This window comes from Cebus imitator, unplaced genomic scaffold (assembly GCF_001604975.1).
Source record: "Cebus imitator isolate Cc_AM_T3 unplaced genomic scaffold, Cebus_imitator-1.0 Scaffold121, whole genome shotgun sequence".
Taxonomy (NCBI): Eukaryota; Metazoa; Chordata; class Mammalia; order Primates; family Cebidae; genus Cebus; species Cebus imitator.
The window spans coordinates 5,103,401-5,120,881 of NW_016107436.1; the positions used below are offsets into that span (position 1 = coordinate 5,103,401).

General features: G+C 39.2%; 1 protein-coding gene across 1 annotated transcript in view; it reads right to left on the reverse strand.

Moving 5' to 3' along the window:
* The window catches only part of SYNRG (synergin gamma), a 95,934-nt gene that overhangs the window by 45,680 nt on the left and 32,773 nt on the right, over positions 1–17,481 (reverse strand). Inside the window, exons 7-11 of the mRNA XM_037742446.1 lie at positions 13,313–13,509; positions 12,264–12,512; positions 9,701–9,834; positions 7,019–7,137; positions 6,744–6,806 (exon numbers count right to left, since the gene is read on the reverse strand). Of these exons, the coding sequence (XP_037598374.1) occupies positions 6,744–6,806; positions 7,019–7,137; positions 9,701–9,834; positions 12,264–12,512; positions 13,313–13,509 (762 nt within the window). The remainder of the gene's footprint in view (positions 1–6,743; positions 6,807–7,018; positions 7,138–9,700; positions 9,835–12,263; positions 12,513–13,312; positions 13,510–17,481) is intronic.

The following is a 17,481-nucleotide window of genomic DNA, read 5'->3' on the forward strand; positions in this document are numbered from 1 at the left end:
GGAGGAACATGCCTGTAATCCCAGCTACTCGGGAGGCTGAGAAAAAGGATTGTTTGAACCTGGGAGGCAGAGGTTGCAGTGAGCCAAGATCCCATCACTGCACTCCAGCCTGGGGGACAGAGAAAGATTCTGTCTCAAAAAAGAAAACTAAGGCCGAGAACGGTGGCTCACACCTGTAATCCCAGCACTTTGGGAGGCCAAGGCAGGCGGACCACCTGAGGTCGGGAGTTCGAGATCAGCTTGACCAACATGGAGAAATCCCATCTCTACTAAAAAATACAAAATTAGCAGGGCATGCTTGTGCATGCCTGTAATCCCAGCTACTCGGGAGGATGAAGTAGGAGAATCGCTTGAACCTGGGAGGTGCAGGTTGCAGTGAGCTGAGATCATGCCATTGTACTACAGCTTGGGCAAGAAGTGTGAAAATAAATGAAAAAAAAAAAAAAAAAAGAAAGAAAAGAAAAATGAATAAACAAATAAATATAGCTATACCAAACATCATCATTTATTATTAAAAAATATGACTGCTTCCTGGCAGCAGTGGCTCACATCTGTAATCCCAGAACTTTGGGAGGCTAAGGCGGGTGAATCACCTCAGGTTGGGAGTTCAAGACCAGCCTGGTCAACATGGTAAAACCCCGTCTGCATTAAAAATACAAAAAAAAAATTAACTGGGCGTGGTGGCTCAGGCCTGTAATCCTAGCTACTCGAGAGGCTGAGGCAGGGGAATTGCATGAACCTGGGAGGCAGAGGTTGCAGTGAGCCAAGATTGCGCTACTGCACTCCAGCCTGGCGACAGAGTAAGACTCCATCTCAACAAAAAAACAAAAAAAATATGACTGCCATTTCTGGAGATTAAAATTATGTAAATTGGCCAGGCGTGGTGGCTCACACCTGTAATCCAAGCACTCTGGAGGCCGAGGTGGGCGGATCACCTGGGGTTGGGAGTTCAAGACCAGCCTGACCAACATAGTGAAACTCCATCTTTAAAAAAATAAAAATTAAGTAAATTAAAATATAAGCTTTAATTTCCTCACCCAAAAAATAAAAAGTTAGGGCCAGCCGGCCAGGTGTGGTGGCTCATGCCTGTAATCCCAGCACTTTGGGAGGCCGAGACAGGTGGATCATGAGGTCAGGAGTTCAAGGACAGACTGGCCAAGGAGAGGAAACCTCGTCACTATTTAAAAATACAAAAATTAGCTGGGTGTGGTGGCAGGCATCTGTAATATCAGCTACTTGGGAGGCTGAGGCAGGAGAATCACTTGAACCCTGGGGGCGGAGGTTGCAGCTAGCCAAGATTTCGCCATTGCACTCCAGCATGGGCAACAAGAACGAAACTCTGTCTCAATAAAAAAATACTGTGCTTGTAACAAGATATATACTTGGATATAGCAGATGAAAAAAAAAAGCACCAAAAACAAAACAAGCTGATTTTCTGCCTAACCTGAGATACTTAACCAATTCACCAGCATAATTCACCAACACCAAGGAATTCATCTAATAAGAGAGGAACAGCATTCAGATTTCTTGTAATTTATAAGACGTACCACTAGTAAAAACTCAAGTCAATTTCACAAACTGACAGAAGATGTAAAATTTTAAAAATCACCCTAGAACTTTAGTATCACTGATATTTGTATTATTTCTTTAAATGTATAGGTTGCAAGAAGCCAATTTTATCACAGCCTAAATTTTTAATGTGTTGCTTTGAAGTATCTGTGAAATTGACAAGTATTGCTTTGTTTGTTTGTTTGAATCACCACAGCAAACTACACTTACTGATGAATTGTAAGCTTTTCCATTAGAAATGCAAGCTGGGTGAAAGGGTTAAAAGGAAATAAAAATGGGTGGGTTTACAACGGGAATCTGTTGGCAAATAAATTAGTCACGGTCAATGGAAGCTTGTCTATCAGAAGGCATATTAAGCATATTATTTCATGACTAGCTTTGTGGTTAATGTCTACATTCTTGTCAGTTTCCCTCTCTGTCACTTTTTAGGCTCTAAAAAAATCTCAAAAGAAACCACTTTTTTGCTAAAACTTTAATAAAAATATGTCATTTCTTTATTAGAACATTTTCCTCATTTACTTTAGTTTACGGCTTAAACTGTGAAGATGGAAAAAAGGAAATATTATTAAACTCTGTCATTCAGTAACCTAAGAAACCCACAGCTCTGAACACGATACTGTAAGATTCTTCATAAATTCTAAGATACTGGACTGACGCAATGGATCATGCCTGTAATCCCAGAAGCTGAGGTGGGCAAATCACCTGAGGTCGGGAGTTCGACACTAGCCTGACTAATATGGAGAAACCCCGTCTCTATTAAAAAATTAAAAAACTTAGCCAAGCGTGGTGGTCCACGCCAATAATCCCAGCTATTCAGGAGGCTGAGGCGGGAAAACTGTTTGAACCCGGGAGGCAGAGGTTCCGGTGAGCCAAGATCAAGCCATTGCACTCTAGCCTGGGCAACAAGAGCTAAACTCCGTCTCAAAAAAAAAAAAAAAAAATCTAAGATACTAATATACTTTGATGAAGTCAAGCCAATGTATTTTTTAATGAGTACAAAAAAGGTATGACACCATTTAGGAAAAGAAAATCTATTTTACTAAAATGAACAAAGTTGGCAACTCTACTTGGAAAACGTTAATATTAAAGTTAAGGTAGGAATGAAAGCAAGCAAATGAAAATAACAACAATCTGGAACTTTGTTTAAAAAGTACTGAAATTTGGGCCGGGCACGGTGGCACACACCTGTAATCCCAGCACTTTGGGAGGCTGTGGGTGGATCACAAGGTCAGGGGATCGAGACCAACCTAGCCAACATGGTGAAACCCCGTCTCTACTAAAATACAAAAAATTAGCCGGGCATGGTGGTGCGTGCCTGTAATCTCAGCTTTTCGGGAGGCTGAGGCAGGGGAATCACTTGAACCCGGGAGGTGGAGGTTGCAGTGAGCTGAGACTGCACCACTGCACTCCAGCCTGGCGACACAGTGAGACTCCGTCTCAAAAAAAAAAAAAAAAAAAAAGTACTGAAATTTGGATGGCATGGTGGCTCCCAGCACTGTGGGATGCTGAGCTGGAAGGATTGCTTGAAGCCAGGAGTTCAAGACTAGCTTGGGCAACAGAGCAAGACCCCATGGTGGTGGTACACGTCTACAGTACTAGCTACTCGGGAGGCTGAGGCAGGACAATTGCTTGATCCCAGGAGTTGGAGGCTGCAGTTAGCTGTGACTGCACCACTGCACTCCAGGTGCTGAATGACTGAGCAAGATACTGTCTCAAAAAAATGAACAAACAAAGAAAATAAAAAGACAAGCCACAGACTGAGGGAAAATATTTTGCAAACCTATCTGACAACATCCCTCCATGGAAAAAAAAAAAAAAAAAAAAAAAAAAAGGATTGAAAATGCAGGACTAAGGTACGTTACTGCTTACATTTTTCCCATTGTCTATTACAGGAATATACACTATGGCTATTAATGTCATATTACACAAGAACCTTCATGTTGAACCATGTGCTCTTTACTCCAAACTTGTCTTGGCCCAGGTGTTGATGAAAGCATTGCTAGGTGCAAATGAAAACCCAACAAGTCAAAAGTTCCCCTCAGGTTTATCTCCATACTCCCAGTGTTTATCTGACATAGGTACTGAGGAAGAAATAGCTATTATGTTCTAAAAGCTTGGATGAAACACAAGGAAACATTTCTAGAACCTAACAGCTATAAGGGACTGAATAGTTTTATAAGAGGTCGGCTTCCCTTTTTTAGAGATGATTAAGCAGTACAATTTCTACCATAGCTACCTACCTTCTATCCCTGACCCTTGGCAGAAGGGTGGAAACAAAAGATTGAAGGATACCCCAAGTTCAAGCATTCCGTGCATAAAGACAGAATGTGGCATTATTCCCAGAAGGAAATTCTCATTAGAGTTTCATGGCATGCATAGTTAAGCTCTGGAGAAGATAAACTGACCTATGGGTTATCTAAGCCCTACGAATCATGTTTATAGTAGGATTTAACCACAAACATAAGGTTTTTACATATATAGCTCTCAAATTATCATTTTATATTCCCTTGTACTCTAAGTCTTACTATCAGAGATGGTAACCACGCATGCATATAAACCCCTCTCTCTTCATCTTTCTCGTTAAATTACAGCCAATCTTGAAAATCTTATAAAGTGGTAATTTAGTTTAACACGAGCAAAGTATAGTAACTGATCACCCATTCTTCCTGGATGGGTGAGCAGATGACTGAATATTGACGTGGGCATTCCTGAACACACTAAGTGAGCACTGTTTGGTTACTGCTTCTGATTGAAATGATCCTGTGTTTTGGTTGTGGCCAGGCTTTGAAGTGCTACTGGCCATTCCCTTCTTTCACAGAGCTCTCACCACTCAAACATGAAGGATTTGGTAAAATACGAGTTTGGTTGAGTCCTGCTTGCCCCCACTTGGTCATCTCTGTATGAATCCAACGTTTCATCTGGTTGTTGGTTTTTAAATTATTTTTAGCTGATGTTCATGAAGAAAAGTGAGCATCTACAAGCATGCTACTAATGAAAGAAAATCCTAGCTAAGAAAGTGCATTTCTGTACAAGAGCTGTGTCATACCATCCTTTGGGCTCTCTGCTGGAAAAGTAGAATCAAACCTTATATAATGCCTTTTTAATTGTACCCTCTAGTATTATAGATGTAAGACAGTACTGTATTATACCTCTGTGAACATAAAATACCTTGTACTTGCTTTATGATATGTAGTAGCAACTATGCCTTAATCAAGTTGTTGTTTTTTTTTTTTTTTTTTTTTTTTTTTTTTTTTTTTTTTTTTTTTTTTTTTTTTTTTTTCTTGAGATAGTCTCATTCTGTTGCCTAGGCTGGAGTGCAGTGGTGTGATCTTGGCTCACTGCAACCTCCACCTCCCATGTTCAAGCAGTTCTCCTGCCTCAGCCTCCCAAGTAGCTGGGATTATAAGCATGTGTCACCACACCTGGCTAATTTTTGTAATTTTAGTAGAGATGGGGTTTCACCATGTTAGTCAGGCTGCTCTCAAACTCCTGACCTCATCATCTGCCCGCCTGGGCCTCCCAAAGTGCTGGGATTACAGGCATGAGCCACCGTGTCTGGCCTCAAGTTGCTTTTAATAATGCTATTCTGGAATGTTTTCTTTCCAGATCATGAGTGAAAAGCTAAAAAAATAACAAATAATAATGGTACCAGGTACTGTAACAGTAACAGAAAAAAAAAAAAATCTTGAAAAGTGAAAGATTGGCCAAGTGTGATGGCTCATGTCTGGAATCTCAGCACTTCGGGAAGCTGAGGCGGGCAGATCACTTCAGGTCAGGAGTTCGAGACCAGCCTGGCCAACATGGTGGAACCTCATCTCTACTAAAAATACGAAAATTAGCCAGGTATGGTCGCAGATGCCTGTAATCCCAGCTACTCGGGAGGCTGGGATGGGAGAATGGTTTGAACCCAAGAGGTGGAGGCTGCAGTGTGCCAAGATCATGCCATTATACTCCAGCCTGGGTGACAAGAATAAAACTGTTTCAAAAAAAAAAAGACTAGTTGTTGCCTTTACAGTCCACAGATTGCTGTACTGCTAACAATTCAAGCCTCGTTGAACAGTATAATATATCAGAGCAACCACAACTTTCGTTTGACAAGGGAATTTAACCTGTCTTGCAAGCTTCCTGTGAAAGGGAATGTCCTATCTTCAGAGGAAACTATATTAATTTGGAATTTGTCCTAAATTTTATTTTGTTTTATTTTAACTGATTGATTGAGACAGTGTCTTGCTTGCTGCCCAGGCTGGAGTACAGTGGCACAATCATGGCTCATTGCAGCCTTGAACTCCAAGGCTCAAGCAATTCTCCTACCTCAGCCTCTCAAGTAGCTAGGACCACAGCTGAGCACCACCACATTTGACTAATTGTATTGTATTATTTTAAATTTTTTACTTTTTTTGTAGAGGCAGGGTCTCACTATGTTACCCAGGCTGGTCTCAAACTCCTGGGCTCAAGTCATCCTCCCATTTTGGCCTCCCAAAGTGCTGGAATTACAGGCATGAGCCACTGTGCCTGGCATGCCTTACATTTTACAAAATAAATAATTCCCAATAACTGAAGCACATTTCTCTCCTTGTAATTTCCAGAACCATAAGAAGTAATCTTATTCCTCTTCTACTAGATAATCCCCCATTTAGTGCCTATCATGATTTTTTTTTTTTGAGATGGAGTCTCGCTCTGTCGCCAGGCTGGAGTGCAATGGCATGATTGGCATGATCTTGGCTTACTGCAACCTCTGCCTCCCTGAGTTCAAGTAACTCTTGTGCCTTAGCCTCCTGAGTAGCTGGGACCACAGCACGCGCTACCACACCCAGCTAACTTTTTTGCATTTTTAGGAGAGATGGGGTTTCACCATGTGGCCAAGCTGGTCTCAAATTCCTGACCTCAGGTGATCCACCCACATCAGCCTCCCAAAGTGCTGGGATTACATGAGCCACCACACCGGGCCTAAACATGGTAGCTATTATTAAGGTTTTTTGAATTATAATACTTACAGCTTGAGTTATCTATTATAAAAATCACTTCTATACCATATTGTTTCATCCATTCAGGTTTTTAGTCCTGAACACACACACACTAACACAAAGGAATGCCACTGAAAAAACCATCAAAAATCCCTTTTTTTAAAATTAAAAATGGAAATAATTTATCCTTTTAGGGACTCAAAAACTTACCTAAAGGTTTATTCTCTGCTGTCTGTTCGAGTTCTCTGAAAGCACTATATTTATCACCAGGATCTATGATAGAAAGGATGGAGCTCAATTAAGGTTAGGAATCTTGAAATCACAACTCCAGGAAGTGAGGCAGATTGGTTTAACCAAACACTCTTAACGTGTGGTATAAGCATTTTACACATTTAGCACAGAAGACCACCACTTAAAGATTCATACAATTTAAATATTTTGCAATTTAGCATTCACAAGTTTATGAATTTACCAATTGTTTTTACCTCCAGGTGGAACAGTATTTTCAGAAGATTTATCAGCTGCAATTCCTTTAAATACAGCATATTTGTCCATTGAAGGCAATGCTTTAGTTCCAGGAAGTGGCATCAACAAAGAAGGGGCACTAAAGGGAAAAAGAAACTTTTGATGACCCCGAATTCTGCCCTTATCATCAAAAAGGAAGTTAGAATTAAAATAGCAAACAAGTATTTCATTAAAACTCATGGCTGTCTGCTTTAAAAGTGAGAAACTAAATAGTATACATATATACCACAAAACTAAAAACAATGTCCTTTAAAAAAAAAAAAGACAAAAAACAATACCCAAACAATCATTTTTTTTCCTGATTAAATGAAGAGGGGCCAGAACCATGTTGACTGTCTAAGTGCCTCTTTAAGCCTTAACAACAATTGGAATGGCATTGGAAGTAGATTATTAAAGGATGACTTCCTGCAATTTTAACTTTACGACCATAAAACTGTAAAAGTGAACTGATCCACGTATGTATACACAATATTTTAAAATAAATCATGTTAACCTTAATATAAATTATCTTAAATGGGTTCAGAGTGCAGAGGTAGAATAGTTAAGATAAAAATCTATTTATGAAATGTCATTCAAGCCAAGATGTAAATTGTTCTTCTTTTGATCGTACTGCACTGCCTACTGGCAGAAGTGCATACATCTGATAAGCTGCAGCAGAGTTAATACAATTTGCATTTTTACAAGGATCACATCAGTGGTTCCAGAAGCTATCTTTGTAACAAAACAACAATCACTTCAAAATTAGATAAAGATACTTTTGCCTGTGGACATATTTCTTGCTGGATGGAAAAATAGCGTAATAAGTAGTATCTGTATGGGTCATTCTTAGAAGGCTTAAACATATACTATAAAAGCATTACTTTTTTTTTTCTTCTTCTTCTTCCCTTATCAGACCCAGGCAGCTCCCTGGAAGAAGTACCTTTACATATGAATGACTACATTCCACCACTAGTTCTTGTCATTCAATACCATGTACAAGTTATATAAATGGATTTCTATGGAGTTCTTTGCCCTGGAGCAAAAAAATCTTTCCACAGACATTTACATCTTCTTATCAGTGGCTTACAAGTAAGGTAAAAACTAGGCTCTGGCAGCTGCATGCTAATGGGTACACAGTCCTTTAGGACTTAATGCCATCAAATATTATGATTTCACATCACCACCAAACAACTGCTATATAACTGATCTTGACAAATGAAATAAGTCATCGTCTATATATTGTAAGTTGACTTTTTAAAAGTTCCATAAGTAATTAAAGTACAGTTCACCATACAGAATATTACATGGGAATAAAGGCAATTAACATTTTAGGGAAAAAAAAAACCCAAAAAGTTGAATGATTTATTTTTCATGATCCCTCCAACTTTAGTGATGGCCATTTACAGCTCATCGGTAAAAATCTTTCTACTAAATGTGACACTTACTTATTAATTTTAAAATTATATTCACAGAATTGAAAAAAAAAAAAGATCTTTAGGGTAATGAACTACTTCTTGCTGATTAAAGTCAACAAAATTCCATTCACAGTAAGTTATGACTTAGAATGTAATTTTATGCATACTGCAAATGAATATTTCATTCTAGTTCTCCTGTTATTATTTTAAAAAACCACTGTAGTCACTGTGAAAGTGTTTATGCCAGTTACATACAGTTATCATCTGTTCCAAACATGAAAACAGTTATTTCTGCCCTTTCGTACAATGAAAATACTCAAGTGAGAAAGGCATATTGATTTTACATTTAAGAACCTGTATTCTACTAAAAAGTAAGACTTAAAAAAATTGGCCAAAAAAAGTATTTTGCATTTTCTCTAGTGAATCTATTAGTGTTTTACAATCACTCCATATGACTGTGGTAGATAGTTTTATTTAGTTGCTTACCCTGCTAAATATATGCATTTCAAAAGAATATTTTGATCTCAGCAAAATAAACTAATCAACTCCAAACCCCTATACATTAACCTTTGTGAATTTTTATTTTTACTTTTTGTTTTTGAGACAGCGTCTTGCTCTGTCACCAGGCTGGAGTGCAGAGGCATAATCACAGCACACTGCAGTTTCAACCTCCTGGGTTCAAGTGATTCTCCTGCCTCAGCATCCCAAGTAGCTGGGACAGCTGGGAAAACAGGGATGCACCACTACGTCCAAGTGGTGAAGGTTAAGGTGGCGTTTAAAACCTTAGACAAATGTTTATGCAAACAACAGAAATCTGAAGGCTTAAAAGACACTGATGTCAAATATACAAGAAATGTGAATAAATATGATTATTTAGAGTTCTGAATTATAGTTCTACGGAAAAGCAACAGTACATTATATTACATTACAAAAATGTAAAATTATGTGCTCCTGCCTAAAAAACTTTTCAACAGTTGAAGACCTGCCTTTTAATACAGGAACATGAAGTCATCACTGCACAGATGCTCTTAGCTATAACACAGGTTTGGCACAGGTAAAAAAGGGTATTGGCAGGCAGGTGTGTACTGGGAGGAAACAGTAGGGGCTGAAATTTGAGGTGGACAAAGGGGAGAGAAATTTGCAGAGTAAAATTTAATTTTTTAAATTCCTCACACCTAGCCTTCTTATTATGGATGCCTCTTTCTTAACGATTAAATACAATATTAAATATATCAAACTCTTTTCTACCTATTTCCAGGCTGGGAGTTACTTGTTTTTGAAGAAGCAGGCAACTCTTGGAAATCACTGAACGAGTCATCAAGGGATCCTGACTTAGAAGCATCTTGAAAATCCTGGAAGTCGTCTTCTTCTGGCTTTACTACCTAAGTTTATAAAGGACATTTAAATAAATAGCACTGACTGGTAAAATAAATGCACAACAAATCTCCAAGAGTCAATCTCAAAGACTGCCTTTAAAATTTCTGAGTCTAGGTACATTAACTCAAGTGCTTAAGGCCAGAATCCTGTTTTGTAATTTTAGATACTCTCTGGTACAAATGGTAAAAGACTGGTCTAAATAGCTAATCTAGGCCAGGCCCAGTGGTTCATACCTATAATCCTAGCACTTTGGGAGGTGGATCTCCTGAGGTCAGAAGTTTGAGATCAGCCAGCAGATCCCTGAGGTCAGAAGTTTGAGATCAGCCTGCCTGGCCAACATGGCAAAACCCTGTCTCTACTAAAAATACAAAAATTAGCTGGGCATGGTGGCATGAGCCTGTAGACTCGGCTACATGGGTGGCTGAGGCAGGAGAATCCCTTGAACCCAGGAGGCGGAGGTTGCAGTGAACCAAGATCACATCACCGTACTCCAGCCTGGGTGACTGTAAAAAAAAAAAAATAATAATAATAATAATAATTTATACATTTTTAAAATAGCTGAATTTTATTGGATTACTGAGCGTCTACCATCTTTAAAAGATATATCTAGCTGGATGTGGTGGCAGGCACCTGTAATCCCAGCTAGTTGGCAGGCTGAGGCAGGAGAATGGCTTGAACCTGGGAGGCGGAGGTGGCAGTGAACCAAGATCATGCCACTGCATTCCACATTCCAGCCTGGGCAACACAGCAAGACTCGTCTCAAATAAATAAATTAAAAAGGTNAAAAAAAAAAAAAAAAAAAAAAAAAAAAAAAAAAAAAAAAAAAAAAAAAAAAAAGTCATATAGACATACCATGCATGTTTGCAAATTGACACAAGCTCATCATAACCAATCACATACATGTATAAAAAGTGAACAATGACTCCTAATCCCACACTTCAGAAGTAGTTAACAGCTCATTTGTTTTAAAGAAAAATGAGCTTACACTATATTGCTCTATACTTTAACTATATAACAAAGACACATCTCCCTGCAGTACATGTAGATCTATCTCATTCAGTTTAATGATTAGTTTTCCACTGTGTGGATGAACTAAAATTTATTTAACCTTTCTCCCTGTTTTTTTTTCTTCTTTTACTTTTTACTCTAACAATGTTACAAAACAAATTCTTGCATATCTTTGCTAATTTGAGTGACTATTTCTTGAGACAGATTTCTAACAATGTGACTGCTGGGACAGAAGATATATACGTGCTGAGGTATTTGTTTTGTTTTGTTTTAAACAGGGTCTCCTTCTGTTGCCAAGCTGGGGTGTAATGGTATGATCATAATCATAGCTCACCGCAGACTTGAACTCCTGGTCTTATACGATCCTCCTGTCTCAGCCTCCAGAGTAGCGGGGACTACACCTATACACCACCACGCCCAGCTGGACATGTAGAATTTTGATAGTTATTGCCAAGTCTGCCTTTCAACAAGGCTGTAACAATAAGCCTAGAGTGTATTAGTTACGTTTACCCTGCATTTTCTTTTTTTTTATTTTTTTATTTTTTGAGACTGAGTCTCACTCTGTCACCCAGGCTGGAATGTACTGGCGCGATTTCAGCTCACTGCAACCTCTGCCTCCCAGGTTCAAGCGATTCTCCTGCCTCAGCCTCCCAAATACCTAGCACTACAGGCATGTGCCACCACATCCAGCTAATTTTTGTATTTTCAGTAGAGACAGGGTTTTACCATGTTGGCCAGGCTGATGTTGAATTCCTGACCTTGTGATCCACTGGCCTCAGCCTCCCAAAGTGCTGGGATTATAGGCATAAGCCACCACACCCAACCCAAAATGAGCCAATGGGACACAACAAGGTTAAGTAATTCGTCTAAAGACTTGTAGACAGCGAGTGGCAGCATAAAGACCAAACCCAGGTCTTTCTTTTTTGAGACGGAGTTTCGCTCTTGTTGCCCAGGCTGGAGTGCAATGGTGTGATCTCAGCTCACTGCAACCTCCACCTCCCAGGATTCTCCTGCCTCAGACTCCCGAGTTGCTGGAATTACAGGCATGTGCCACCATGCCCGACTAATGTTCTATTTTCAGTAGAGATGGGGTTCCTCCATGTTGGTCAGGCTGGTCTCAACCTCCTTACCTCAGGTGATCTGCCTGCCCCAGACTCCCAAAGTGCTAGGATTACAGGCACGAGCCACTATGCCCAGCAATTTTCAATAACACTAAATATTATATACTTAAAACATTTTTGCTAATCTGGGAAGTGAAAAACTGAAGTATTTTAATTTCAGGTTTAGCAGTTTTCCTGAAAGATAGAACCTAAGAATTTAAATGTGCTCACCATAATCCAGCAACCTACTCTATGTATCCCTGGAAAAAAGGTTCCCAGATTCACCTTGAGGAATTATTTGAAATATGCACAGCTTCTCCATTTACCTGATTTGCAGGGTAAGTTGGCAGGAAACCACCAGAAGCCTGGGCTGCAGCTCCACCCACTGGTCCAACAAGGTTAATGCCCATGACTGGCTGCCCAAGGCTGAGGGGCATGGAGCCCGCAGGGGTAGATGGTATCACAGTTGTCTGACTCACTGGCGTAGGCAGAGTCATAGAAAAACCACTTAAAGTTGGAATAGGAGCTGCTGGGAATTGGTTTAAAGCATCAGGACTCATTGCAGGAACGCCCCTCTACAAATGACAGAAGGAAAATGGATTAGGAGTTTGTAAACCACATATGATCGAAATCTAGCAAAGAGACAGAAAGGTAAAAATCTGCAGCTTTGTGTGTTTCCACTCTCAATCTCAAAACTCATGAATTTGATATAAGAAAAAAGTTACAAGGTCAATACAAACCTAATATTTAATAAAGAAATGGCCAACTATATCAGTTCTGACACTTTCTCTAACAAGTTTGGTTAATTCTATATGATCAAACCATTTAAAATGACTTTGCAATAAAAGAAAAACTGCTACCAGACTGAGAATATTTTATCTATATGTATGAAATTTTAGACAAGGACTTCAAGAGACAGAGTAATTTCAGCTATCACTGACTAACTTTCAAGTTGAGAAAATGCTAATATATATAAAAGTCTTTAGCTGGGCGCTGTGGCTCACGCCTGTAATACCAGCACTTTGGGAGGCCGGCACGGGTGGATCATTCGAGGTCAGGAGTTCAAGATCAGCCTGACCAACATGGTGAAACCCCGTCTCTACTAAAAATACAAAAATTAGCCAGGTGTAGTAGCAGGCACTGTACTCCAGCCTGGGCAATAGAGTGAGACTCAGTCTCAAAAACAAAACAAAACAAGTCTTAAATAATTTACTATTATGCACATCACATAAACTGTACATTTTTGAGATACTATAAACTGAAAATGATCAAATTTTAATGTACAAGGAGTTATACAACGTAGTAAAAAAGATTTCATATAGTTTCAATTTATATTAATGAAGTTATTTGATCTAACTTCAGAAACACAGTTTACCTGTGTTACTGCTATCATGGCGAGAACGGTATAAAGTTCTTCTTTTGTAAGTCTGCCAGGTGTAGTTCGATTAGCTAAGGCCCATATCTGTCCAAGAGTTTCCCTGGGAAGTCCAGATGACATCAGAATGGGATACAGTTTAGCAGTATCTATTCCAGTTGGAGTCATTGTGGTTTCTAAGATTTTCTTATAGGCATCTATTAAAGGGAAGACCAGATTACAAATGGAAACACATTAAAAGTGATTCAGTTTTTGGGGTGCCATTGCTGGTATACAAGAATAATTTTCAAAATGCTTTAATAGAACCGAAGCCATGTCAGAGTTTAAATTGCTTTAAATATATTCAAGTGTGGCTGGGCATGTGGCTCATGCCTATAATCTCAGCACTTTGGGAAGCTGAGGCCAGCGGATCATCTGAGGTCAGGAGCTTGAGACTAGCTCAGCCAACATGGTGAAATCCCATCTCCACTAAAAGTACAAAAATTAGCCGGGCATGGTGGCATGTGCCTGTAGTCCCAGCTACTTGGGAAGCTGAGGCAGGATAATTGCTTGAACCCCAAGACGAGGGTTGCAGTGAGCCAAGATCGTGCCTCTGTACTCTGCACTCCAGCCTGGGCAACAGAGTAAGACTCCATTACAAATATATATATATATATTTGAGCTATTCAAGTGGAAGTTTCCAGCAGACAATTAGAGTCTGAAGCCTAGAAGAGTCTGGAGCTGGGTACTAAAGATAAGGTTTAAGGCTAGAGGTAAGACAAAGTCTTATAATTCAGTAGAAGACTGTAACGAGACAGCATGCTTTCGACTTTTCAAGAGAAGCTGTAGAGTAATGATGGTGCGAACAGTTTGAAAAGAGCAACAGGAAGTAAGAATTATACCAACATCACTCTTTCCAGTAAATTAGAGGTTGTGAGAGAAACCACTAAAGAAACTACAGAGAAACCACTGAAATACAGCCTTCAAGGAAAGACCTGGTTTCGGTCAGGGGGAGGAAGCAGAACAAATGTCTTAAAAAGGGGGGTACAGTTGGTGAGTTTTTGACAGTAACGTGAATTTTCCAAAGGACCAAGTGGGAAATGTTGTCAGAGATAGGGCAAAAATAATGCCAATATTGCATGGGACACACTTATACTAAAAAAAATCACTTGCTGTTGACCTGAAATTCAAATTTAACTGGCCATTCTGTATGGTTACTTACTAAATCTAGCAAGCTTAGTTAGAGAAGCAAAAGTAAGTAGGGCTAAAGGAGACAGAGAAAAATATTTAAAACAAAAAGTTTACATCTGGGATTATGAGTATGGAGTACAGGTTAGTGGGCTCTCTACAAGAACACATTTTGGTCTGGCACGGTGGTTCACGTCTGTAATGCCAGCACTTTGGGAGGCCAAGGTGGGCAGATCACAAGGTCAGGAGTTCAAAACCAGCCTAGCCAATATGGTGGCTAAAAATACAAAAAAATTAGCTGGGCATCGTGGCACACGCCTGTAATCCCAGCTACTTGGGAAGCTGAAGCAGGAGAATCGCTTGAACCTGGGAGGCGGAGGTTGCAGCCAAGATCGAACCATTGCACTACAGCCTGAGTGACCAAGTGAGACTCTGTCTCAAAAGAAAAAAAANAAAAAAAAAAAAAAAAAAGAACACGTATTTTGACTAAAAGTATGCATGCATGTATGTTTGAAAGGAGAGGGGAGAAAGTAATACAAACTGGCAGAAAATGGATAAAACTCCAACATATACCAAGATCTAGATTTTGCTTGTTTGGCTTGAGGACAGAGAAGAAGAAAAGATGCAAACTGCATAATAAGCAGTTGGAAGAAAAGCCATTATTTTTATGTACAACTGAATTGTACGTGTGATTTTGGTAACAATCGGCCTTTTGTCTTTATGAGTAAACAAACATTAATGCAAGAAATTGAGGGGACATAAAAACAGAGAAATATTCCATGTTCGTGTTTTGGAAGAATCAATGTTTTTAAAACACCCATACTACCCAAAGCAATGCGTAGTACAGATTAAATGCAATCCCTATCAAATACCAGTTACATTTTTCACAGAAACAGAAAAAATAATCCTAAAATTTATATGGACCCAGAATAGCCAAAGCCATCATGAGCAAAAAGAACAAAACTGGAGGAATTATAGTACATTACCATATATTACCTGACTTCAAATTATACTACAAAGCTATAGTAACCAAAACAGCATAGTAATGGCATAAAAAGAGACACAGAGACCAATGGAACAGAATACAGAACCCAGAAATAAATCCACACGTCTACATTGAACTTATTTTTCAGCAAGGTTTCAAGAACATACATTGGGGAGGGTCTCTGTAATAAATGGTGCTGGGAAAAACAGACATCCATATGCAGAAGAATAAAACTTGAACCCATCCCACACCAAATACAAAAATCAAATCAAAATGAATTAAAGACTTAAATCTAAGACCAGAAACTATGAAAAAAAAAAAAAAAAAACTTGGGGAGACTCTCCAGGACATCAGTCTGGGCAAATACTTGAGTAGTAACCCAAAAGGAAAGGCAACCAAAGCAAAAATGGACAAATGGAATCACATCAAGTTTAAAAGCTTTCGCATTGCAAAGGCAACAATCAACAAAATGAACAGACAACCACAGAGTGGGAGAAGAATATCTGCAAACTATACATCTGACAAGGGATTCATAACCAGAATACAGAAGAAGCTCAAACAACTCAGTAGAAAAAAAAACCTAATAATCTGATTAAAAAATGGAAAAGAGAACTGAATAAGCATTTCTCAAAAGAAGACACGCAAACGGCAAACAGGTTCATGAAAAGGTGCTCAACATCACCGATCCTCAGAGAAATGTCAATCAAAAGTACAATGAGATATCATCTCACCCCACTTATGATGGCTTTTATCCAAAAGACAAGCAATAGCAAATGCTGGTGAGGATGTGGAGAAAAGGGAACCCTCATACACTGTTGGTAGAAATGTAAATTAGTATAGCCACCATGGAGAACAGTATAAAGCTTTCTCCATAGCGGCTGTACTAATCTGTAAATCAACATTCAGAAGCAACCTAAGTGTCCATCGGCAGATAAATGGATAAAGAAAATGTGGTATACACATACAACGGAGCACAATTCAGCCCTAATAATAATTTTAAAAAAATTGAGATCCTGTCATTTCCAACAACATGGTTGGAATTGGAGGACATTATGTTAAGTGAAAATAAGCCAGGCATAGAAATTCAAACTTCACATATGTTCATTCATTTATGGAAACTAAAAATTAAAACAACTGAACTCATGGAGATAAAGAATAGAATGATGGTTTCCAGAGGCTGAGAAGGGTACTGGGGATGGGGGAATAGGCACAAAAATATAATTGGATAGAAGGAATAAGAGCTAGTATTTGATAGCACTACAAGGTAGGTACAGTCAACAATAATTTATTGTACAGTTAAAATAGCTTAAAGAGTATATTTGGAATGCTCATAACACAAAGAAGTAATACAAGCTTGAGGTAATGGATACCCTATCTACCCTAATGTGATTATTATAAATTGTATGTCTGTATCAAAGTATCTCATGTACCCCATAAAATATATACTTACTATACACCCATAAAAATTAAAAACTTTTTTAAAGAAGAAAATGCATTTTCAGGATTTTTTTTTTTTTTTTTGAGACAGAGTCTTACTCTGTCGCCCAGGCTGGAGGGCAGTGGCATGATCTCGGCTCACTGCAACCTCCACCTCCTGGGTTCAAGAGATTCTCCTGCCTCAGCCTCTTGAGTAGCTGGGACTACAGGCATGAGCCACCACACCCAACCAAGTATCTTTTTCTTCTTTTGTTTTTGGCTCAGCAGTAAAAATACATGTAAAGAAAAAGCAGGCCAGGTGCAGTGGCTCACACCTGTAATCCCAGTACTTTGGGAGACTGAGGCAGGCAGATCACTTGAGCCCAAGAGTTTGAGACCAGCGTGAGCAACGTGGAAAGACCCTGTCTATACAAAAAATACAAAAATTAGCTGGGCATAGTGGCACATGCCTGTAGTCCCAGCTACTTGAGAGGCTGAGATGGGAGGACTGCGCGAGTCTGGGGAGGTCAAGGCTGCAGTGAGCCAAGATCGTGCCACTGCAATCTAGCCTGGGTGACAGAGTAAGATCTTGTCTCAAAAA